The sequence below is a fragment of the Oncorhynchus mykiss genome, chromosome 18 (genome assembly GCF_013265735.2).
Source record: "Oncorhynchus mykiss isolate Arlee chromosome 18, USDA_OmykA_1.1, whole genome shotgun sequence".
NCBI classification, from domain to species: Eukaryota; Metazoa; Chordata; class Actinopteri; order Salmoniformes; family Salmonidae; genus Oncorhynchus; species Oncorhynchus mykiss.
This window is the reverse complement of record NC_048582.1, coordinates 39,388,791-39,413,466: the sequence shown is the minus strand read 5'-3', so window position 1 is coordinate 39,413,466 and position 24,676 is coordinate 39,388,791. Positions and strand designations below refer to the sequence as shown.

Genomic DNA, 24,676 nt, shown 5'->3' with positions numbered 1-24,676 from the left:
CAATGTCCGTGCTATAATCCAAAACATGCTCCCCACCTCTGGCTAAATTCTCTGTTTATTTTCACCTCGCATTCACATAATTTGTGACGGGGTGGTATCACAATAGTCTAGTTCTAGCTGCTGAATCAGTTTCTTATTGACGAGGATCACCGTGCGAGAGGCGAGATGGTTGATATGGGATCAACAGCATGCGATGGGATGTATTCTAAACTTATCGACAAAGATAGTCAATATTTGGACGATTCAGAGCTGCGCGGTCCTGAAGTGCACACGGGTAAGAACATCAAAAAGTGTTTCCTGTACAAAGGAATTGATTTAGGGAAATTATACAAATGATCTAAAATGTTACAGTAAAGAAAGCAGCAGGTATTGGAAATATCCTTCATGGTTTTGAAATGTATGGCTTGTGGGACAAGAACACAATTCAAATGACTACAATATGACAAAAACAATATGCATAATTTCCAGCAAAGAGAGCCTGATATGAAGGATTTACATTGTAAAGTTTCGGGAGTTATTTTGGTTATTCAGTGTTCACTCAGGCATGATGTGTATTGCATTCAAAATAAAGTTATCTCAGGGTTGCTATGTCGTGTCTTTCATCATTACCTTCTTGTCCAATCAACTCAATAGAATAGACACCGCTTCTAATTCATATTCAATATGCTTCCTTCCACGTATCTGACACCATAGCTAAAAGTAAAATAATTATGTAATCGTATATTATAGAACTATCAGAAGTTCTGAAAATCAATAGTTCTTTATCAAGAGATGTTAGTTCAATTAAATCTAGCATCTAATGTGAAAAAATATATTTGCGTGCTGTGTCTTTAATATTGCGAAGTAAAACAATCATTTCAATTTCAAAATGTGTCAATCTGGTAATCTGGCACACCCCAGCAGTTGCCTTCCAGCACTAGCATACCTGATTCAACTAGTCAATTTATATCCGAGCCATTGCTGCAATATGACAAAATGTGCGACAGCTGGGTTCTCCGAGAAACAGATGTGAAAACACTGAGTGCATACAGTGCACCACAGGAAATATTATTTACAGGAATCCCATATAAAATGGGGAATTTTCTCCAAACGGTTAACAAGCTACACCCTCTTCCCATTCAGCCCACGTAGTGTTCCCGGAATCCTCCTCCTACCTCGGTGTGCGGTAGCAACGACTCGTCCAAACAAGCTCGTGACATTTAACAGCAAGATACATGTTCTTCGTGTACTGATTGCACATTTGCGTGGACATGTGTAATTTCACAACCTGGAATATCAACAACCATAATCCTGCATTACAAATACGATGGGAGATGTGATTCAACAACAGGCATTTTGTGAATCATCGGGGAGCAAGAGGTAGCCAACTAGCAACACAGAAGAGCAGAATAGTCACGAGTTTTCTTCTTTGCATAACTTCTGTTCCTATTTTAACAGTTGGCTCAAACAAACATCAAATCAACAGTTCTTCATCAATTCTACAAGTACGGAATTAAATTGATAGGGTATATACAGTACCTAATGAATAGTAGCCAGTAGCATGTTTCCTTATCAAGCACCCACAATAACAATTGTGTATTCCAATCATTAGGGCTATATTTCAAGGATTACAAAATTCTCATTTTATTTGAACTCTTTTTTCTTTTTGTGCAAACCACATAAAAAATGCAGTCGCCCCCACAATACTCTATGCATTGGTTGAAGTTCAATGTTACATAAAAATCGCTCTATCATCATATGTCATGTTGGCTTAGATCAATGTCGATTAAAATGTGCAAATCAACTTTATTGGAGGTACACAAGACATTCCCCGCCTTTCATCCCAGCTTAAGAACAAGACGACAGTGTCCATAAAGTGACAATTAGACTTACCACCTTTCGGACTGAATACGTTTGTAGGGGCAAAGTTATGATAACATGTATAATTTATCCTCTCACGTGAAAATCTCTGTCCATTAAGAACCAACAATGTGCTGCTTCCTTTTTGTAGCATTTCTGACTATGCTAACATCTTTTCAGCTGAATCTCAGTTCTAAAACCAGACCAAAGCACTTGGGTTGCGCAGCAACAGCACTAGTAGCTAGCTAACACCAGTCGGATGAGAGGCAAGTACAAGAAAAGGAAGGTATCTATATTTTGCTAAGGAAGGTTTTTCACATGGCTGAAGTCGATCTGAGTAAACTGTTGGCCTTAACAATTGCATGTAAACAGAGTTCAAACAAATAAGCACAAATAATGCCTTGATCACACCGACCGTGTCATTGCATTTTGGTATACCAGAAGTACACTCACGCCTCGATCACACCGACCGTGTCATTGCATTTTGGTACACCAGAAGTACACTCACGCCTCGATCACACCGACAGTGTCATTGCATTTTGGTACACCAGAAGTACACTCACGCCTCGATCACACCGACCGTGTCATTGCATTTTGGTACACCAGAAGTACACTCACGCCTCGATCACACCGACCATTTTGGTACACCAGAAGTACACTCACGCCTCGATCACACCGACAGTGTCAATGCATTTTGGTACACCAGAAGTACATTCATTTCCCAATGGAACGCTGCATTTGCCTTGCAGCATTGCGTTGCAGAGGCAGTTGCGGTGTGTCCTGTGTGGTGCATGTGTTGAATTGGTTGCAGAAGGTGAATGTTGAACTTTTGTTGCGCACATATCCAGATGATGCGGTGTCCCATTTTGCACAATTGCTACAGTGACGCTCATAGTGGGGTGTTGCAGTCAAGTGCTAACAGTCAGTATCTAAATAATATGTTCGAACAGTCAGTATCTAAATAATATCTGTGAAATGCTTGATAGTGTATGTGTTGTAAACAGAGAGGTCTACTTTCTCGGGAACCTGAATATTGACTGGTTTTCATCAAGCTGTCCTCTCAAGAGGAAGCTTCTTACCATAACCAGGTCCTGTAATCTGGTTCAGGTTATTAATCAACCTACCAGGGTGTTTACAAACACTACAGGGAACAAGATCATCCACATGTATCAATCATATTTTTACTAATACTGTAGAACTTTGTTCTAAAGCTGTATCCGTACCCATTGGATGCAGTGATCACAATATAGTGGCTATATCCAGGAAAGCCAAAGTTCCAATAGCTGGGACTAAAATAATGTATAAGAGATCATACAAAAAAAATTGCTGTGACTCTTATGTGGGTGAGGTTAAAAATATTTGTTGGTCTGATGTGATTAATGAGGAGCATCCAGACGTTGCACTTGATCAATTTATGAAATTGTTTCTTCCAATTATTGATAAACATGCACCTGTTAAGAAACTGACTGTTAGAATTGTTAAGGCTCCATGAATTGATGAGGAATTGAAAAACTGTATGGTTGAAAGAGATGGGGCAAAATGAGTGGCTAATAAGTCTGGCTGTACATCTGACTGGCTTACAAATTGAGAAATGTGACTAAACTCAACAAAAAGAAGAAACTTTATTATGAAGCCAAGCTCAATGATATAAAGAATGATGGAGGAAAACTTGATTACTTCAAATTAAATTATGGGCAGAAAGACAAATTCAACTCCATCTTTCATCGAATCATATGGCTTATTCATCACAAGACCATTTGATGTTGCCAATTATTTTAATGAGTATTTCATTGGCAAAGTGTGCAAACTTATGCAGGAAATGCCCATGACAAACAGTGAGCAATTATATTCATGCATAAAAAACAAATAATGAAATAAAAGCAGTGCAAGTTTGAGTTTTGTAAAGTTAGTGTGGGAGAGGTGGAAAATTATTGTTAATGATCAATAATGCCAAACCACCTGGCATTGACAACTTAGATGGAAAGCTACTGAGGATGGTAGCTGACTCTATAGCCACTCCTATCTGTCATATTTTTAAGCCTAGAGGAAAGTCTTTGTCCTCAGGCCTGGAGGGAAGCCAAAGTAATTTCGCTACCCAAGAGTGGTAAAGCGGCCTTTACTGGTTCTAACAGCAGACCTATAAGCTTGCTGCCAGCTCTTAGCAAGCTGTTGGAAAAAAATATGTTTAACCAAATACAATGCTATTTCTCTGTAAACAAATTAACAATAGATGATTTTCAGCATGCTTATAGAGAAGGGCACTCAACTATCATGCCACAAGGTGAGACCCAGATGCCGACACAGGAGGCAGATGGTTGGAGTCTTACAATGTTTATTAATCCAAAGGGGTAGGCAAGAGAATGGTCGTGGACAGGCAAAAGGTCAAAACCAGATCAGAGTCCAGGAGGTACAGATTGGCAGACAGGCTTGTTGTCAAGGCAGGCAGAATGGTCAGGCAGGTGGGTACAAGGTCCAGAAACAGGCAAGGGTCAAAACTGGGAGGACTAGAAAAAGGAGAATGTAAAACGCAGGAGAACGGGAAAACCGCTGGTTTACTTGGAAACATACAAGACGAACTGGCACAGAGAGACAGGAAACACAGGGACAAATACACTGGGAAAACAAGCGACACCAGGAGGGGGTGGAGACAATAACGAGGACAGGTGAAACTGATCAGGGTGTGACATCAACATGTACTGCACTGACACAAATGACTAATGATTGGTTGAAAGAAATTGGTAATAAGAAGATTGTGGGAGCTGTACTGTTAGATTTTAGAGCAGCCTTTGATATTATTGACCATAACCTGTTGTTAAAAGCACCTAAGTTTTATGGCTTTTCTACCTCTGCCAGATCGTGGATTCTGAGGTATCTATCCAATAGAACTCAAAGGGTTTTCTTTAATGGAAGCGTCTCTAATGTAAAAAATGTAAAGTGTGGTGTACCGCAGGGCAGCTTTCTAGGCCCTCTACTCTTTTCTATTTTTACCAATGACCTGCCACTGGCTTTAAACAAAGCATGTGTGTCCATGTATGCTGATGATTCAACCATATACGCATCAGCAACCACAGCTAATGAAGTCACTGAAACCCTTAACCTTTCTGATCTCCCCATCCCGGATCCGGGATCGTGAATACAGACTCAAGCTCATTACCATAACGCAACGTTAACTATTCATGAAAATCGCAAATGAAATGAAATAAATATGCTAGCTCTCAAGCTTAGCCTTTTGTTAACAACACTGTCATCTCAGATTTTCAAAATATGCTTCTCAACCATTGCAAAACAAGCATTTGTGTAACAGTATTGATGGCTAACGTAGCATTTAGCATTAGCATTCAGCTGGCAACATTTACACAAAAAACAGAAAAGCATTCAAATAAAATCATTTACCTTTGAAGAACTTCAGATGTTTTCAATGAGGAGACTCTCAGATAGCAAATGTTCAGTTTTTCCTGAAAGATTATTTGTTTAGGACAAATCGCTCCGTTTTCTGCGTCACGTTTAGCTATGAAAAAACCCCTGTATCCAGGATTGTGTAAATCTATCAGCAAGCTCATTAGCATAACACAACGTTAACTATTTATGAAAATCGCAAATGAAATGAAATAAATATGCCATCTCTCAAGCTTAGCCTTTTGTAAACAACACTGTCATCTCATATTTTCAAAATATGCTTCTCAACCTAGGAAAACAATCATTTGTGTAAAAGTAGCTAGCTAGCGTTAGCATTTCGCGTTAGCATTTAGCGTTAGCATTAGCGTTAGCATCCAGCACGCAACATTAACAAAAACATAAAAGCCTTCAAATAAAATAATTTACCTTTGAAGAACTTCTGATGTTTTCAATGAGGATACTCTCAGTTAGATAGCAGATGCTCAGTTTTTCCAAAAAGATTCCTTGTGTATTAGAAATAGCTCCGTTTTATACATCACATTTGGCTACCAAAAAAAATCCCAAAATTCAGTCCTCAAAACGCGAACTTTTTTCCAAATTAACTCCATAATATCGACTGAAAACATGGCAAACGTTGTTTAGAATCAATCATCAAGGTGTTTTTCACATATCTCTTCATTGATACATCGTTCTTGGACACATGCTTTCTCCCCTGAATCAAATGGTAAAGTAGAAGCAGCTGGCAATTGCGCACCGAATTCGACGCAGGACACCAGGCGGACACTTGGAAAATGTAGTCTCTTATGGTCAATCTTCCAATGATATGCCTACAAATACGTCACAATGCTGCTAAGACCTTGGGCGAACGACAGAAAGTGTAGGCTCATTCGTTGCGCAATCACAGCCATATAAGGAGAGAATGGAAAACAGAGCTTCAGAAATTCTGCTAATTCCTGGGTGATGCATCATCTTGGTTTTGCCTGTAGAATGAGTTCTGGGGCACTTACAGACAAAATCTTTGCAGATTCTGAAACTTCAGAGTGTTTTCTTTCCAAAACTGTCAAGAATATGCATAGTCGAGCATCTTTTCGTGACAAAATATCGCGCTTAAAACGGGAACGTTTTTTATCCAAAAATGAAATAGCGCCCCTAGAGCTCTAACAGGTTAATAACAAAGAGTTGCAGTCTGTTTTGGAATAGGTGGCCAGTAATTAGCTGGTCCTGAACATCTCTAAAACTAAGAGCATTGTATTTGGTACAAGTCATTCCTTAAGTGCTAGACCTCAGTTGAATCCGGTAATGAATGGTGTGGTTGTTGTTGTGTGGCTGTTGAACAAGTTGAGGAGACTAAATTACTTGGCGTTACCTTAGATTGTAAATTGTCATTGTCAAAACATATAGATTCAATGGTTGCAAAGATAGGGAGAAGTCTAGCCGTAATAAAGAAATGCTCAGCTTTTTTGACACCACACTCCAAAAAGCAAGTTCTGCAGGCTCTAGTTTTGTCTAATCTTGATTATTGTCCAGTCGTGTGGTCAAGTGCTGCAAGGAAGGACCTATTTAAGCTGCAGCAGGCCCAGAACAGAGCGGCACATTTTGCATTTAATTGTAGTCAGATGGCTGATATAAATACTATGCATGCCAGTCTCTTGGCTAAGAGATGAGGAGAAACTGACTGCATCACTTCTTCTTTTTATAAGAAACATTCATGTGTTGAAAATAGAGGTCGACCGATTATAATTTTTCAACGCCGATACCGATTATTCGAGGACCAAAAAAGCCGATACCGATTAATCGGCCGATTAAAAAATAAATAATAATAATAATAAATTAATAATATATATATATATATATATTTTTTTTAAATGTTATTTATTTGTAATAATGACAATTACAACAATACTGAATGCACACTTATTTTAACTTAATATTATACATCAATAAAAATCTATTTAGCCTCAAATAAATAATGAAACATGTTCAATTTGGTTTAAATAATGCCGAAACAAAGTGTTGGAGAAGTAAAAGTGCAATATGTGCCATGTAAAAAAGCTTGAGTTTGAGTTCCTTGCTCAGAACATGAGAACATATGAAAGTTGGTGGTTCCTTTTAACACGAGACTTCAATATTCCAAGGTAAGAGGTTTTAGGTTGTAGTTAATATAGTATTTATAGGACTATTTCTCTTCATACCATTTGTATTTCATATACCTATAGCCGCGGCCTTTGCAGAGCAAGGGGAATAACTACTCCAAGTCTCAGAGCGAATGACGTTTGAAACGCTATTAGCGCGCACCCCGCTAACTAGCTAGCCATTTCACATCGTTACACCAGCCATTAGGCTGATAGGCTTGAAGTCATAAACAGAGCTGTGCTTGCGACGAGCTGCTGGCAAAATCACACTCAAGTGCTGTTTGAATGAATGCTTACGAGCCTGCTGCTGCCTACCATCGCTCAGTCAGACTGCTCTATCAAATCATAGACTTAATTCTAACATAATACCACACAGAAATACGAGCCTTTGGTCATTAATATAGTTGAATCCGGAAACTATCATTTCGAAAACAAAACGTTTATTATTTCAGGCAAATATGGAACCGTTCTGTATTTTATCTAATGGGTGGCATCCCTAAGTCTAAATATTATTGTTACATTGCACAGCCTTCAATGTTATGTCATAATTACGTACAATTCTGGCAAATTAGTTCGCAATTGGCCAGGCTGCCCAAGCTGTTGCACATACCCTGACTCTGCGTGCAATGAACGCAAGAGAAATGACACAATTTCACCTGGTTAATATTGCCTGCTAACCTGGATTTATTTTAGCTAAATATGTAGGTTTAAAAATATACACTTCTGTGTATTGATTTTAAGAAAGGCATTGGTGTTTATGGTTAGGTACAGTCATCCAACGATTGTGCTTTTTTCACAAATGCGCTTTTGTTAAATCATCCCCCAGCGTTGCATTGATTATATGCAACGCAGGACACACTAGATAAACAAGTAATAACATCAATCATGTGTAGTTATAACTAGTTATTATGATTGATTGATTGTTTTTTATAAGATAAGTTTAATGCTAGCTAGCAACTTACCTTGGCTTCTACTGCATTTGCATAACAGGCAGGCTCCTCGTGGAGTGCAATGAGAGGCAGGTGGTTAGAGCGTTGGACTAGTTAACTGTAAGGTTGCAAGATTGGATCCCCCGAGCTGACATCGGCAAAATCGGAGCCCAAAAATACCAATTTCCGATTGTTATGAAAACGTGAAATCGGCCATTCCAATTAATCGGCCGATCTCTAGTTGAAAATCCTAAGTTGTTTGCATAGTCAACTTCCACACAGCTCTGACACACACACTTATTCCACCAGCCATGCCACCAGGGGTCTTTTCATAGTCCCCAAATCAAGACAAATTTCAAGAAAACGTACAGTATTATATAGAGCCCTTATTGCATGGAACCATCTCATATTGCTCAAATAAACAGCAAACCTGGTTTCAAAAAACAGAAAGAAACACCTAGCGGCACAACGCCTCTCCCCTATTTGACTTATATAGTTTGTGTGTATGCATTGATATGTAGGCTACGTGTTCCTTTATAAAAATGTACGTAGTTCTGTTCTTGTCTAATGTTGTTCTGTATTATGTCATTATGTTTCATATTTTGTATGGACCCCAGGAAGAGTAGCTGCTGCTTTTGCAACAGCTAATGGGGATCCTAATAAAATACCAAATCAAATTTTATTGGTCACATATTTAGCAGATATTATTGCGGGTGTAGTGAAATGCTTGTGTTCCTAACTCCAACAGTGCAGTAGTATCTAACAATTCACAACAATACAAACAAATCTAAAAGTAAAAGTATGGAAATAAGAAATATATTAATATTAGATTGATCAATGTCAGAGTGGCATTGACTAAAATACAGTAGAATATAATATATAGAACATATATACATTTGAGATAAGTAAAGCAGCATGTAAACATTATTTAAACATTATTAAAGTGACTCGTGTTCCATTATTAAAGTGGCCAATGATTCCAAGTCTATGGCATCAGCCTCTACACAGGTGCACCTTGTGCTGGTGACAATAAAAGGCCACTTTAAAATGTTTTTTCACACAACACAATGCCACAAGTGTCTCAAGTTTTGGGGGAGTGTGCAATTGGCACGCTGACTGCAGGAATGTCCACCAGTCCACTATTTCTCTACCATAAGCTGCCTCCAACGTCATTTTAGTGCACCTGGCACCTACTACCATACCCCATTCAAAGGCACTTAAATCTTTTGTCGTGCCCAATCACCCTCTCAATGGCACACATACACAATCCATGTCTCAATTGTCTCAAGGCTTAAAAAAAATCCTTCTTTAACTTGTCTCCTCCATTTCATCTACACTGATTGAAGTGGATTTAACAAGTGACATCAGTAAGGAATCATAGCTTTCCCCTGGATTCACCTGGTCAGTTTTGTATACTTTGTGTATTTAGGCTTGCTAATGGCATGTCATAGCACCTCTCTTTCAATTATACTTAATAGTTTTTGATTTCATACTTATTTTCCATACTTTGTACAATGATTCATGAAGTCTATAAAAAAAACATATGTTTCTTTGTCTGTAGGATTAGTTGAAATTCTGAGAAGATTTCAGTGTAAGCATGTTGTCCATCCCCAACCTGCAGACAGTAGGCTGTAGTATAGTATCTGACTCTGCCATAAAGTGTTTCCGGTGCACAAAAGCCCCCCAAAACTGCATACAGGGCAATTAGCACCAACATTTTCAACTGAAACAGAGCTCAATACACTGGTGTCATGTACTTCTCTGTGTCCTCCATAACAGTGTCTGTTCCCTCACTGAGAGCAGGCTCCAGACAGAGTGGCCAAGGGCCCTACAGGTTAGCCACGGGCTGCCTAGCCACACTCTGTGCTGTCCTGCTGCTGTCCGTCATCGCTGTGAGCACCCACTGTGAGTAATCAAACACACAACCACCACACAACGTTGCTTCAATGGTGCCTCCATAAACCACTTCCTGATGTACCATTGTGTCCCAATGAGGGGAGGGGAGGGGAGGGGAGGGGAGGGGAGGGGAGGGGAGGGGAGGGGAGGGGAGGGTGGATTCATGGAATCTGAATACAGTGTATTGGGCTGCCAGGGAATTACATTGTGAAACATGTCTTCCCCAGCCAACAAAGTTTAAGTGCTACCAGTTACTCATTTGTGTTGTATCATTTATTTCCCACATCTCAACGGTCCCAAGGGTTAGTCATAAGGTTAGCAGTGTGGTTAAGGATTGGTTTAAAATCAGATGTTTTGTCTCCAGTACATGTGTCATCCCAGTAAATGCAACCTGCATAAAACAACTGAAATGAAACTCTACGTGCACACTGACAAATTGTGAGGTCAAAAAGCAGTGTTGAGTCAGTGATTGCTGCTCCTGAACAAATCTTACCCTGAACAAATCTTAGGGCCGCAGTTGACGATTTCATCCTCAGCTCGTTAATGAATAGACATTTGCGTGTTTTGTTCCATGGGGATACCTTCCCATGACTTATGGCTGCCAAGTTCAACTAGCCTTTTCAAAGGAACCTCGCCACATCTGCCCTACACTCATCTTATACTTTGTCTTTGCCTTCCATTCTTTAAAGACTTGTTGTTTTTCCTGGATGCTTTGGACTGAAGTCCCCTGCTTCTTGTCTTCCTCTCAGATAAGAACCTTTATCAGAGCTTGCGCAATGAGCATCTGGCTTCTCTGCCTCAGAATGACTCTGGTGGTCAAATCCAGATGCAGAGGCAGACCACCAATGTGACCACCCTGACTGAAGCCCTGAGAAAATTGCAGATGGAGAAAGAAGACCTTGTGAAGGAGAGAGAGGAACTTCTGGCTAGGATGGCCAAATCAGGTCAGCTGTGTGTGTGTGTGTGTGTGTGTGTGTGTGTGTGTGTCATGACTTCAGGGGTGCAACTTTCATTGGGGACGGGGGGGACATGCCCCCCCACCACATTCTGAAATTGCATTTTTGTCCCGCCCAGTTTTATCATTGGAATGTGATTCAAATCGAGGCAAAGGTGTGCTTTAGGACCATGTGGACGCCTCCTAGCAGTTGGGTAGGCTGTTCAGAGTGTTTATCCGACTGGATAAAAAAAAGAAAATAAGTTATGTCTATGGGATCAATATCATGCCAAATGTCTTCGTAAATGTAAATCACCAATCCACAAATATAAATCACTTTCCAAAAATGTAAATCACCAATCAACAAATGTAAATTACTATCCACAAATTTCCAAAATTTCCAAAAAATTACTATCCACACTTTCCAAAAATGTATATACACCACAATAGTGTTGCAAATATAAAGTAATCTAGGGCAAGGGTTTCGATTATTTACGTTGGACATACTATGGTTACACATATGGTTAACATATTATGGTTACCATACTATACATTTCTGCAGCCCTGAAAGGCAGGCATCAACATGGCCGAACGAAAGGCTGCCAGCGATTTATAGAAATCGCATTCTATGAGTACAAACCTTTTTTCTACACCTACAAATCACTTTCTACCGCAATAACTTTTTTCTGTGTGAGAACTTCTTGTCTACGCATGAGAACTTCTTGTCTACGCATGAGAACTTCTTGTCTACGCATGAGAACTTCTTGTCTTTTTCTTGTCGTCAAATCCCTGCCAAAAGTCAGGTGACCTAAGCGCTGGAGTTGCAGGTTTGCCAGATCTGTCATGTTTGCGCATATCTCTCCTATGTGAAAATCTTTATGGCAGTGATTTTACTTTTAAGGCCCTCGTTTTACAAATACAAATCAAAAGGTGTTTGTTTGTGAATCGTGAATTGCATTAGTGGAAAGTGATGTACATTTGTGGATGGTGATTTACATTTGTGGATTGGTGATTTACATTTGTGGATTGGGGATTTACATTTGTGGATTGGTGATTTACATTTTTGGAAAGTGATTTACATTTGTGAATACATTTGGTATGATATTGATCCCATATATGTCCCCTCCACTTCTAAAACCAAAGTTGCGCCCCTGCGTGACATGATGCTGAAGCAAATCAAACATTTGCTGTCGATCTAAATCCTACCCTCTGCTGTGTATGACAGAACCAGAGCAAACATCACCCACATTACTCCCATCTCCACTGTCACCTCCGTCAATCCCATTGCCCCCTTCAACCCCACTAACCTGTCCTCCGGACTGGCTGGTGTTCAACAGAAGCTGCTACTACATCTCCACCAGGAGTATGACCTGGCCGGACAGCCAGACCTGGTGCAAGGAGAAAATAGGACACCTGGCCATCATACACACTGCTGAGGAACAGGTGAGAGAGAGGGGAGAGAGAGGCAGGGATGGGGGAAGAGAGAGAAGGGGGTGGAGTTAAAGATGGAAAGAGAGGTTGGAAAAGGGAGAAAGGCGGGTGGGAAAGAGAGTAGAGGAGGAGGGATGTGGTGGATTAGACACTGTTGATTTTCTCAAATATCTGGCAAGGCTGGAAATAACCAATCAATAGGGAAGATAAAGCCCAACGTCAACAAGAGAGTTTTGGGGTTCATGATAATTAGTCTAAACCAATTTCTCCTGGTAGAATGGAGTAATTGAGGGAATGTTCTTTAATCATGTCTCCTGTTGTAGACGTCATCATTCACATCCCAATGTAATCATGTCTCCTGTTGTAGACGTCATCATTCACATCCCAATGTAATCATGTCTCCTGTTGTAGACGTCATCATTCACATCCCAATGTAATCATGTCTCCTGTTGTAGACGTCATCATTCACATCCCAATGTAATCTTGTCTCCTGTTGTAGACGTCATCATTCACATCCCAATGTAATCGTGTCTCCTGTTGTAGACGTCATCATTCACATCCCAATGTAATCATTTCTCCTGTTACAGACGTCATCATTCACATTCCAATGTAATCATGTCTCCTGTTATAGACGTCATCATTCACATCCCAATGTAATCGTGTCTCATGTTACAGACGTCATCATTCACATCCCAATGTAATCTTGTCTCCTGTTACAGACGTCATCATTCACATTCCAATGTAATCATGTCTCCTGTTATAGACGTCATCATTCACATCCCAATGTAATCATGTCTCCTGTTGTAGACGTCATCATTCACATCCCAATGTAATCGTGTCTCCTGTTGTAGACGTCATCATTCAAATCCCAATGTAATCGTGTCTCCTGTTGTAGACGTCATCATTCACATCCCAATGTAATCGTGTCTCCTGTTACAGACGTCATCATTCACATCCCAATGTAATCTTGTCTCCTGTTACAGACGTCATCATTCACATTCCAATGTAATCATGTCTCCTGTTATAGACGTCATCATTCACATCCCAATGTAATCGTGTCTCCTGTTACAGACGTCATCATTCACATCCCAATGTAATCTTGTCTCCTGTTACAGACGTCATCATTCACATTCCAATGTAATCATGTCTCCTGTTATAGACGTCATCATTCACATCCCAATGTAATCATGTCTCCTGTTGTAGACGTCATCATTCACATCCCAATGTAATCGTGTCTCCTGTTGTAGACGTCATCATTCACATCCCAATGTAATCGTGTCTCCTGTTACAGACGTCATCATTCACATCCCAATGTAATCTTGTCTCCTGTTACAGACGTCATCATTCACATTCCAATGTAATCATGTCTCCTGTTATAGACGTCATCATTCACATCCCAATGTAATCATGTCTCCTGTTGTAGACGTCATCATTCACATCCCAATGTAATCGTGTCTCCTGTTGTAGACGTCATCATTCACATCCCAATGTAATCGTGTCTCCTGTTACAGACGTCATCATTCACATCCCAATGTAATCTTGTCTCCTGTTACAGACGTCATCATTCACATTCCAATGTAATCATGTCTCCTGTTATAGACGTCATCATTCACATCCCAATGTAATCATGTCTCCTGTTGTAGACGTCATCATTCACATCCCAATGTAATCGTGTCTCCTGTTGTAGACGTCATCATTCACATCCCAATGTAATCGTGTCTCCTGTTGTAGACGTCATCATTCACATCCCAATGTAATCGTGTCTCCTGTTACAGACGTCATCATTCACATCCCAATGTAATCATGTCTCCTGTTGTAGACGTCATCATTCACATCCCAATGTAATCTTGTCTCCTGTTACAGACGTCATCATTCACATTCCAATGTAATCATGTCTCCTGTTATAGACATCATCATTCACATCCCAATGTAATCATGTCTCCTGTTGTAGACGTCATCATTCACATCCCAATGTAATCATGTCTCCTGTTGTAGACGTCATCATTCACATCCCAATGTAATCATTTCTCCTGCTGTAGACATTGTCACATTCCAATGTAATCATGTCTCCTGTTATCAACGTCATAATTCACATCCCAATGTAATCTTGTCTCCTGTTATCAACGTCATCATTCACATCCCAATGTAATCATGTCTCCTGTTGTAGACGTCATCATTCACATCCCAATGTAATCATTTCTCCTGCTGTAGACATTGTCACATTCCAATGTAATCATGTCTGCTGCTATAGACATTGTCACATCCCAATGTAATCATGTCTCCTGCTATAGACGTTTCTGTGGAACCAGTTACCTCGGGGCCACTGGAATGCCTACTGGTTTGGAATCAGTGACGAGACGGCTGAGGCAGACTGGCTTTGGGTCGATGGAACCAAATTGGTCGGGGGGTAAGTTTTTGGCTTTGCTGGGCTACAACAAAAATGTGGGCGGGTTTCGTGGATGCCTAGATTCAATCAGATCAGGCGTTAACTGGCGATAGCAGACACCCGCACAAGGGGGATGTTTTGGCGGAGTGTCAGAGGTAGAACTGCGTTGGAGCCGTCATATCGCTGCTCTTGCTATCATTGTCACAAGTCACCCCCACCTTACTCAGATTAGAAGTTCAGAGCGAGAAAGTGCAGGCTACATAGAAATAATGACGCTCAAATTGAAAAATGCTGAAATAAAATAATAAGGGTTTCTATCATCGTAATGGAGGTGTAGATTACATCTCACATTCTAGTGTTCCAACTTGTAAACAAGGCTGCGTATGGGATTTCTGTTCATGTGACTCCCTGCAGCCAATAGCAATGCCCGCTTCAGGTATAATGCCAGGACAGCTAAAGCAGTTCCACCTCCGACACCACCAAAACAACCACTATGCCGATGTCTGCTAAAGCGGATCTGGTTGAATAGAGCCCTAAATCTACCCCAGGATTATATTGGATTCAATCAACACTAAATGATTGGCTTCATACACATGGCCTAAATTATCTCTGGACTGTGGTGGTTCATTAAAAACGTATTGAATCACAGACCATAGGTCTAACTAACCATGTAAACCTCGATTAGGGGATGTTCATTAATCAATCAATCAAATGTATTTGAAAAGCCCTTCTTACATCAGCAGATGTCGCAAAGTGCTGTACAGAAACCCAGTCTAAAACCCCAAACAGCAAGCAATGCAGATGTAGAATCACAATGGCTAGGGAAAAACTCCCTAGAAAGGTCGGAACCTAGAAAGAAACCTAGAGAGGAACCAGGCTCTGAGAGGTGGCCAGTCCTCTTCTGGCTGTGCCGGGTGGAGATTATAAGAGTACATGACCATTAAGGCCAGATTGTTCTTTAAGATGTTCAAACATTCATAGATGACCAGCAGTGATTGTAGAGGGTGCTACAGGTCAGAACCTCAGGAGTAAATGTCAGTTGGCTTTTTATATCCGAGCATTCAGAGATCGAAACAGCAGGTGCGGGACAAGGTAGCACGTCCAGTGAACGGGATCAGGGTTCCATAGCTGCAGGCAGAACAGTCGAAACTGGAGCAGCAGCACGGCCAGGTGAACTGGGGACAGCCAGGAGTCATCAGGCCAGGTAGTCCTGAGGCATGATCCTAGGGCTCAGGTCCTCCGGGTGTGGAGGGAGAGAGGGAGAGAGAATATGAGGGAGCATGCTCAAATTCACACAGGACACAGAATAAGACAGGAAAATGACACCAGATACAACAAACTGACCCTAGCCCCCCAGCACATAGACTATTGCAGCATAGATACTGGAGGCTGAGACAGGGGTGGGTTGGGGGACACTGTGGCCCCGTCCGAGGATACCCACGGACAGGACCAACCAGGCAGGATATATAACCACCTTCGCACCCCTACGTGAGACTACACTCAATCATAGGACCTACTGACGAGATGAGTCTACAGTAAAGACTTAAAGGTCGAGACCGAGTCTGTGTCTCTCACATGGATAGGCAGACCATTCCATAAATATTGAGCACTATAAGAGAAAGCCCTGCCTCCAGCTGTTTGCTTAGAAATTCTAGGGACAATATGGAGGCCTGCATCTTGTGACCATATCTGTACGTGTAGGTATGTACGGCAGGACCAAATCGGAGAGATAGGTAGCCCATGTAATGCTTTGTAGGTTAGCAGTGGAGTAATATGATAATTTTTAGGGGTTCTATTCAAGATTCTAGCAATCATGTTTAGCACTAACTGAAGTTTATTTAGTGTTTTGTCCGGGTAGACGGAGAGTAGAGCATTGCAATTGTCTAATCTAGAAGTGACAATAGCATGGATTAAAAGTAAAATATTGCCGCCTTCCACTTCCAGGGTAGGCAATTTTGGAGCTTCACCCTGTTTCATCGAAATGTAAAGCTGTGTGTCGTGAAAGTTGGCATTCTGTTTCCAAATCACCAAGAAGTAGAATATATAGTGAAAACAATAGTGGTCCTAAAACGGAACCTTGAGGAATGCCAAAACTTACAATGGATTTGTCAGAGGACAAAACATCCACAGAGACCAACTGATATCTTTCCGAGAGATAAGATCTAAACCAGGCAAGAACTTGTCCGTGTAGACCAATTCCGGTTTCTAATATCTCCAAAATAATATGGTGATCGATGGTGTCAAAAGCAGGTCTAGGAGCACGAGGTCAGATGCAGAGCCGTGGTCTGACACCATTAAAAGCTAATTTACCACCTCCATTTTTTTATTTTATTTTACCTTTATTTAACTAGGCAAGTCAGTTAAGAACAAATTCTTATTTTCGATGACGGCCTAGGAACAGTGGGTTAGCTGCCTGTTCAGGGGCAGTCTCAGTGCTATGATGGGGTCTAAAACCAGACTGAAGCATTTTGTATACATTATTTATCTTCAGGAAGGCAGTGAGTTGCTGCGCAACAGCTTTTTGTAAATTGTTTGAGAGGAATGGGAGATTCGATATAGGCCGATAGTTTTTACATTTCTCGGTCAAGCTTTGGCTTTTTCAAGAGAGGTTTTATTACTGCCACTTTTAGTGTGTTTGTTACACATCTGGTGGATAGGGAGCCATTTAAGCTGCTCTTTCAGTAGTTTAGTTGGAATAGGATCCAGTGTCAAGAGATACAGGATTAAACAACTTAAGTGTCTCCATTGATCCTAGGTCCTGGATGTTCTGTGCAGACTCAGGACAACTGAGCTTTGGAGAAATACGCAGATTCAAAGAAGAGTCCATCATTTGCTTTCTAATGATCATGATCTTTTCATCGAAGAAGTTCATGAATTCCTCACAGCTGAAGTGAAAGCCATCCTCTCATGTTGAACAGGTTGAACGTTTCTGTCTGCTAGATGAGTGACAACGGTTGGGGGGGGGGGGGGGGGGGTTCTGTGCGCATAGTGTTCATGTTAATGTTACTACTTAGCCTTTTCTGCTGGTGGAGGTCCCGTAGAACCATGTCCAGATAAAGCATCCGGGGTAAAAGTTGAAAGAAAAAGTTGAGCAAAGAAAAAAACAAAGACATTGGTAAATGTATTAAAAGTTCAAAACGAAAAGTTTGGCAGATAGCCAAGTAGATAGCCAAGTAGCAACAAACAGCCCAACAGCACGGAGATAAGTCTGTAAACCAGGATTCAGCCACACCTGTTTAAATTGAGTCTGTGGCACTAATGTAATATGAAAACCTGCTTTATCTTGTACAAATTAGCATATTAATGTAGTTTTTCACATTTTTGTTGTTTACTCAGTCCTATGTTTTCGCAGTTGGTACCTGTGATGCAAACAGCTTATGGTTCATTTGACTGTGTTTTTCATACCCAGGCGTGTGCTATTCTGTAGGCCCCTACCCCATTTGGTTGTCCACCATTACACGTCTGCAGTTGAGCACCTGCCCATTTGCATTGATGGACAGGATCGCAATGGATGACTCTGCCTTTTTATATGCTGTAAATGTGACCTTTTTGGTGTTGAAGCTGTCTGACAAATTCATGTTTTGCCTTCTGCACGCTCTGAGCCACCCAAAAGATTACCAGAGAGTCTGTATACTGTTATGAGACTATCAACATGCTGCCTAAGGAACTTCTGGGCCAAGAATAGCCCCCCCCCCGCCCCACCCCCAACCCAGCACAACTTTCATTCAAGATGAAATGTTCCATTTCAGTGGGTTTGTCAAATACTTGCAGCCCAACCCCTCCTCCCCAATGTTGTCAATGTTCTATATTTGCATTCTCATTTTGGGCTAATGTAACTTGCAGCTTATTAGGCCCAGTTTCCACATGTTCAATGCAAATGCGGCATTTGAGCTTCTAGAGGTCGGAAAGACAAGATGTCACTGCAAGCATAAACCTTGTCTTGTCAGAACTGCAGGATCAGCACATCGGGATGGACAACCTGGCGTTTGTCAGCGTCAATGTGACTTTCATTGCAATCAGCGTATTTGCAAACGTTTTTTTTGCCTTCTGCCTGCTCTGTCCTCAGCGCGGCAGAGAGGGACTCAAACAGCCTATGAAGACACTACTGGAATCTTTAGTTTGCTGCACCATTGTTTTCTTGGTTTCTGTTATTGCAATGAAATATTTCCTCTTCACGGAACATCTGAAGCTCAGGCTCGCTGCTAGTATGCTAGTGGAGTACACTTTCCCCACTAGTATGACAACCTCTGTGTGGCTGAATTTCTTCTACTACACCCAGATCGTCCCTGCTCGGCGAGCTCTCTTCACCCGGGTGAAGAGGAACATCAAAATCATCATTTACTGGGTCCTGTTTATCAACAGGGTCTTGTTTTTGTTTGACATTTCTCTTCATATTCCAGCGATAGTTGATTTACTCAACAGTGCCTCTGGAAATGCAAACGGCACTTACACATCAATGAACAGCACTGCGTCTGCCTCGCCAAGTGACCTGTTTTACACTGAGACGACACGTCTTGTTTTGAAAATTCTATACATCTTTTTTGGACTCTGTGTGGTAGTCGGGTCGAGCTGTGCCACTGTGCGCTACTTGCACAGACACATGAAGAGCATGAAGGAGAGCGGCAGCCCCTTCTCCGCGCCCCGCCTGCGCAGTCAGATGAGGGCCACCATTACTGGGATCCTGCAGGGAATTCTCTACGTCATTTGCTTTCTGTGGCTCATCTTTTATGTCTTCAAGGACTTTTTCTTTATAACTTTTGACAATAATAGAAATATCTTCTACACAGTCCTCTCTCTGTACACGTTTGACACCACTGTAAACCTGGGTATTGGTCAGTCGGTTTTCAGACAGAGGGCTGCTGATATTTGGCTCAAGGCTCAACAGGCTGTAAGGTTGTCAGAGTTGCGTGGATGAAACAATCAGTCAGGTGTGTTACACAGAGACTTACGCATTGGTATATTTAAACGTGTAATGCGGCGTTGAGTTAAATAGTCTGCCCCAGGATTATATTGATATATAGATATAATCAATGCTAATAATAATCATTTGGATTCATAGACATAGACATAGGCTTAAATGATTTAAGATTCAATAGTTTACCAACAAAATTCTTGTTTTTTTGAACCAGAATTACGCCTTCAACTGTAAGCCTTCACCTGGATTTATTTAAACTGGCCCATAATGTAGTTGGCTATAATCTTTTACAAGATTCATTCATTCATTCTGTCCTCCGTAACTCATCTGGTAGAGAATGGCACTTGCGACGCTAGTAGGTTTGAATTCCGGGACCACCGTAACATGTATGCACACATGACTGTTAGTCGCTTTGGATAAAGGCATCTGCTAAACGGTATATGTTATTATTGGATTTATGTTTCTACATTATGTTTCCCATCTGTATCTGAGATACAAATATGTTATGGTACATTTGACTGTGTTTTTCATCAGGCGTGTGATATTCCTATTTGTTCTTCCGTCCACTTAACTTATTAAGTGGACTATGATAATGGATTTTAAATAGTAATGGATGATATATGATCTGTTTAGTACATAATACAGTACGAAGATTACCAAGATGGATAACTATAGCAAGATGGATAACTAATTGACCTCTGTATTCTCTACTGCATGACTGTACTTAAACGAAACTTGTGAAATGTATGACTGTGCTTTGTGTGACCCATAAAGAAATAATATAAATCAGAAAAATAACAAAAATGTGTAACCCAATGGATCTACATGCAGGAGAAATAGGCTATTACAAACTACTGTTCGGACCCCAGAAATAAAATTACTTCCTGCTTTACTCCTATGGGTACACTCAATATGGCCACCGGTCCACCCATCACAGAGCATTGACTTGAATGTTATTGACCATTCTAGTCGTTCTATTTCTATGGGTCCAAATAACTCCCTATATCTCAGGTAGAGGGGAAAAAGAGAAGGCTGCGGCTCCGGAAACATATAACCGCCATGTTCCTCCCCCGGCCCGCCCCCGCGCCCCTGAATCCCCTTGAAAGATCTGTATCACGTTTCGCGCATGTCTTTCTTTACCTCTACTTTACACATACATTTTTTTGTGGTCACCCTACCTTCACATTTCTCACTGTCAATCGTGTATGATAATCCTTTAAGCTTTACTAGTGAAACGTCCATGCAGCATCTGCACGCCAAACCATTTGATCTCAAACTATACTCTTCTTAGTTATGTACAGTGTTGTTTCGAATCCTGTACAGTGAGCAAATCTTTTAGCAGATAGTGTTAAACAAACTATAGCATACCTGTGTTTTGTTTCAATCAAAGCAGATATTTTGCCTAGTGGTGCATGCTGTTGAGTTGTGGCCGCATGAGAGAAGAATGGTTGATGAGCTTCAGTTTGCTGCCATATGACTGGTTTCACATTTGTCTCCAGCGATCATACGGTTAAATAGATTGAAAACAATTATAATGTATATTTACAATCACCTTATCCTAGCGACTTTCATTTGCCCAGCTCTTATCAATAGCTCAGCCTCTTATCAATTTGTAAATTACAGTACATGGAGAATTATGTTATTTCTATCATAAAAAATAAAGTCGCTCCACTTGGAAACCAACAGGTTGCTTAACGTTATTCATTGCTTAATTTGATTGTAAAGGGGGTGGAATTACGAGGGAATTAAGTAGACACACCTCCGCCACATCTTCATTTCTTTGATCTCCACCCCCAAGCGAATAGTTTCACGTCGTGTTAGTCATATGTAATGGGATACTCATGGTATACATCCTCCTAGGAAATGTTTAACTAGCAGGTTCTTTCGCGACAAATGCAGCAATAGCAAATAATAAAAGATAAGAATATAATCACAAAGTAAATGGCAGTAGAATAGAATACACATTTTAGCAAGACTATAATTTATAGTCCAATATTTACACGTGTATTGGGGGATGGGGGGGGGGGGGGGGCAAGTGTTATTCTCATGCTTAAATTCAAGGTCAGAATAGACAAGAAAAAAATTGCATCAAAGGGGAGTTACGGTCCATTTACGCTCGCAAGTAGAGAATCCTGCACATGCGCAGAGGTTTTGGCACCTTTAGTCCCCGGAAAGAAAGTTCCAGAGAATATGGATCTGCAGCCACTCCGAAAACAGAAACAGCTACTAACTTAGCTTGTTGTCAACCTAGCTCTGGTTCCTATGGACACTGACCTCTGGGACTGTGTGCTCAGGCAGCAACAGTATTGATCTACAGTAAAATAGGACAGGACCGTCTGTGTATACACACATTTACTGGCATGTTTTGGTATGCATACTTTGAAAGAGAACCTTTCCCCTTTGGCCCAGTTTCCCTTCCTCATGGGCCCATAACCTCACTTGTTTTCTCCATGTTCTTCTTCCCTCCTTCAAATTTGTGTCAGCCTGGTCGCCATCATATGATCTCTCTTCCTCATTCTTAATGTGTTTTCAAAAGATATTAGTGTTGCTTCAGATTCCCTTCTCCTTCCTCCTTTTTTTGCTTGTCTTATCCTCCTTCCCATTCTTCAGCATTTCATCCTTATTTCTTCCTCTTTTCTTTCTTTATATTTATATATATATTTTTTTACATATTCCATTGCTTCGTCTTTCCTTACTACTGCTGCAATTAAGACGGCAGTGACAGAGTGAAGAATATGGTACATTATTTTACATTATCTCACTTTTATAACGGTTTGTCTCATTGAGACAAAGAGAGACCTGTAGAGGCACTGCAGATAACCTAGTTCAGTAGCGCACACCAATGGCCAACAGCTATTCTAGTGAAACATATATTATACGCACACATATATATATATATATATATATATATATATATATATATATATATATACATACAATTGAAGTCGGAAGTTTACATACACCTTAGCCAAATACATTTAAACTCCCTACTTGAGTATCTGGAACATCAGCATTTCTTGGCAATGTCTTGCATGGAAATGCCTTCATTTCTCAGAACAAGAATAGACTGATGAGTTTCAGAAGAAAGTCCTTTTTTTTTTGCCATTTTGAGCCTGTAATCGAACCCACAAATGCTGATGCTCTAGATACTCAACTAGTCTAAAGAAGGCCAGTTTTATTGCTTCTTTAATCAGTACAACAGTTTTCAGCTGTGCTAACATAATTGCAAAAGGGTTTTCTAATGATCAATTAGCCTTTTAAAATTATAAACTTGGATTATCTAACACAAGGTGCCATTGGAACACAGGAGTGATGGTTGCTGATGGTTGCTGATAATGTGCCTCTGTACACCTATGTAGATATTCCATAAAAAATTGGCCGTTTCCAGTTACAATAGTTCTTTACAACATTAGCCATGTCTACACTGTATGTCTGATCAATTTGATGTTATTTTAATGGACAAAAAATGTGCTTTTCTTTCAAAAACAAGGACATTTCTAAGTGACCCCAAACTTTTGAACGGTAGTGTATATATGTTGTTTGTATATGATGTACGTTATACCAAGAGATGTTTTGGTTGAATATGTGTTGTTTTTTTTAATAACGAAACCATTTTTCTCCCTTTATAGCTTTTGGGAGGAAGGCGAGCCCAACAACCACATTGACGAAGACTGTGGCTACATCGTGAAGACTCGCAAGCTGGAGCGCAAGGCGGTGAGCAGCTGGTACGACGCCCCGTGCACCATGTACTGGCCCTTCATCTGTGAGATCGAGATGTAGGCCTATGCACCTGCTACTTAGAGATAAGCACTTACCAGACTCGTGTTGGACCCAGAATTCCTCCCTGTCAACGTCCATAGTGATAGACCAGTGATGACCAACACTTCACCTGCAGAGCTACTGGGTATTCAGGTTTTTGCTCCAACCCTGCTCTAACACATCTGTTTCAGCTAACCAAGGTTCGGATGAGCCGCTGATTAGTAGAATCAGGTGTATTAGAGCAGGGAAAGAGCAAGACCGGTAGCTCTTCAGGAAGATGGTTGGCCACCCCTGTCGTTGACTTTTACAGCATTATCAGGTCTGAAGAGCAATGCTTTACTTTAATAGTATCTACTTTCATTTGCTTTTTCAATTAAACTTTTACTCCAGGAGGATCTTATATAGTTACTGTTGTGTCATTGAAGTGGTCACCACAGTTCAAAATCCTTCTAAAGCAATGTCTGTCAATCAACGGTCATGTTATTTAGATTCATAGAAGAAGAAAAAAAATATATATATAAAAAAAAAAGATTTATGTAAATGTTTTTCATAAAACAGACGATCAAATGATCTATTCATAACAATGCAAATGCATTTGTTTTGGTTTTGTCAATAAAAATGTTGAAAATGGAAAATAGTTCAGCCTATTTACTATGACAGATTATGTTGGACCACACATTTTTACTTTGAGTGGTTACGGTTAGTTTTGGGAATGGATCATCCAGTCGAAGGTCGAAGGTAATCTGTCTAGACCAACGCGGTTATAGAGTATGTCCTTTTTCAGTGTTGTTCTCTAGGTGATTAGTGTTTGGGGCTGTCAATCGCCAAAGGAAATAACAGAATAGGTGTTATATAGGTGTACAGTTAGCGTATAAGTTACTTGTTTGCTAAATGATTGCTTTGCCTCGCCTATTTACATGTGGGGTGGTGAGCTATTTGAATACTGTGGAGTGAAATCATTCTAGAAAAATGGTACAAGATTTAGGACAATCTAACAAGATTTTGAAGCTTATTGGGCTTTCAGAATTATTACAGGTACTTCAAAAACTGAATTACTTT

The 24,676-nt window shown here is 40.5% G+C and overlaps 1 protein-coding gene across 1 annotated transcript; it reads left to right on the top strand.

Moving 5' to 3' along the window:
• Positions 1-24,252, top strand: LOC110496205 (C-type lectin domain family 4 member M). Its single transcript, XM_021571971.2, has 6 exons — positions 1-274; positions 10,076-10,201; positions 10,942-11,136; positions 12,352-12,569; positions 14,849-14,964; positions 23,488-24,252. Exons 1-6 carry the CDS (start codon positions 166-168, stop codon positions 23,636-23,638), a joined length of 915 nt encoding a protein of 304 aa, XP_021427646.2. The 5' UTR covers positions 1-165; the 3' UTR covers positions 23,639-24,252.
• The last annotated feature ends 424 nt before the right edge of the window (positions 24,253-24,676 follow it).

Excerpts from the sequence above, each read along its gene's own strand:
- LOC110496205 (XM_021571971.2), top strand. The coding sequence starts at position 166 with ATGGTTGATATGGGATCAACAGCATGCGATGGGATGTATTCTAAACTT. Across the intron at positions 275-10,075 it reads CGGTCCTGAAGTGCACACGG|TGTCTGTTCCCTCACTGAGA; the intron begins GTAAGAACATCA and ends CCTCCATAACAG. Across the intron at positions 14,965-23,487 it reads GGAACCAAATTGGTCGGGGG|CTTTTGGGAGGAAGGCGAGC; the intron begins GTAAGTTTTTGG and ends CTCCCTTTATAG.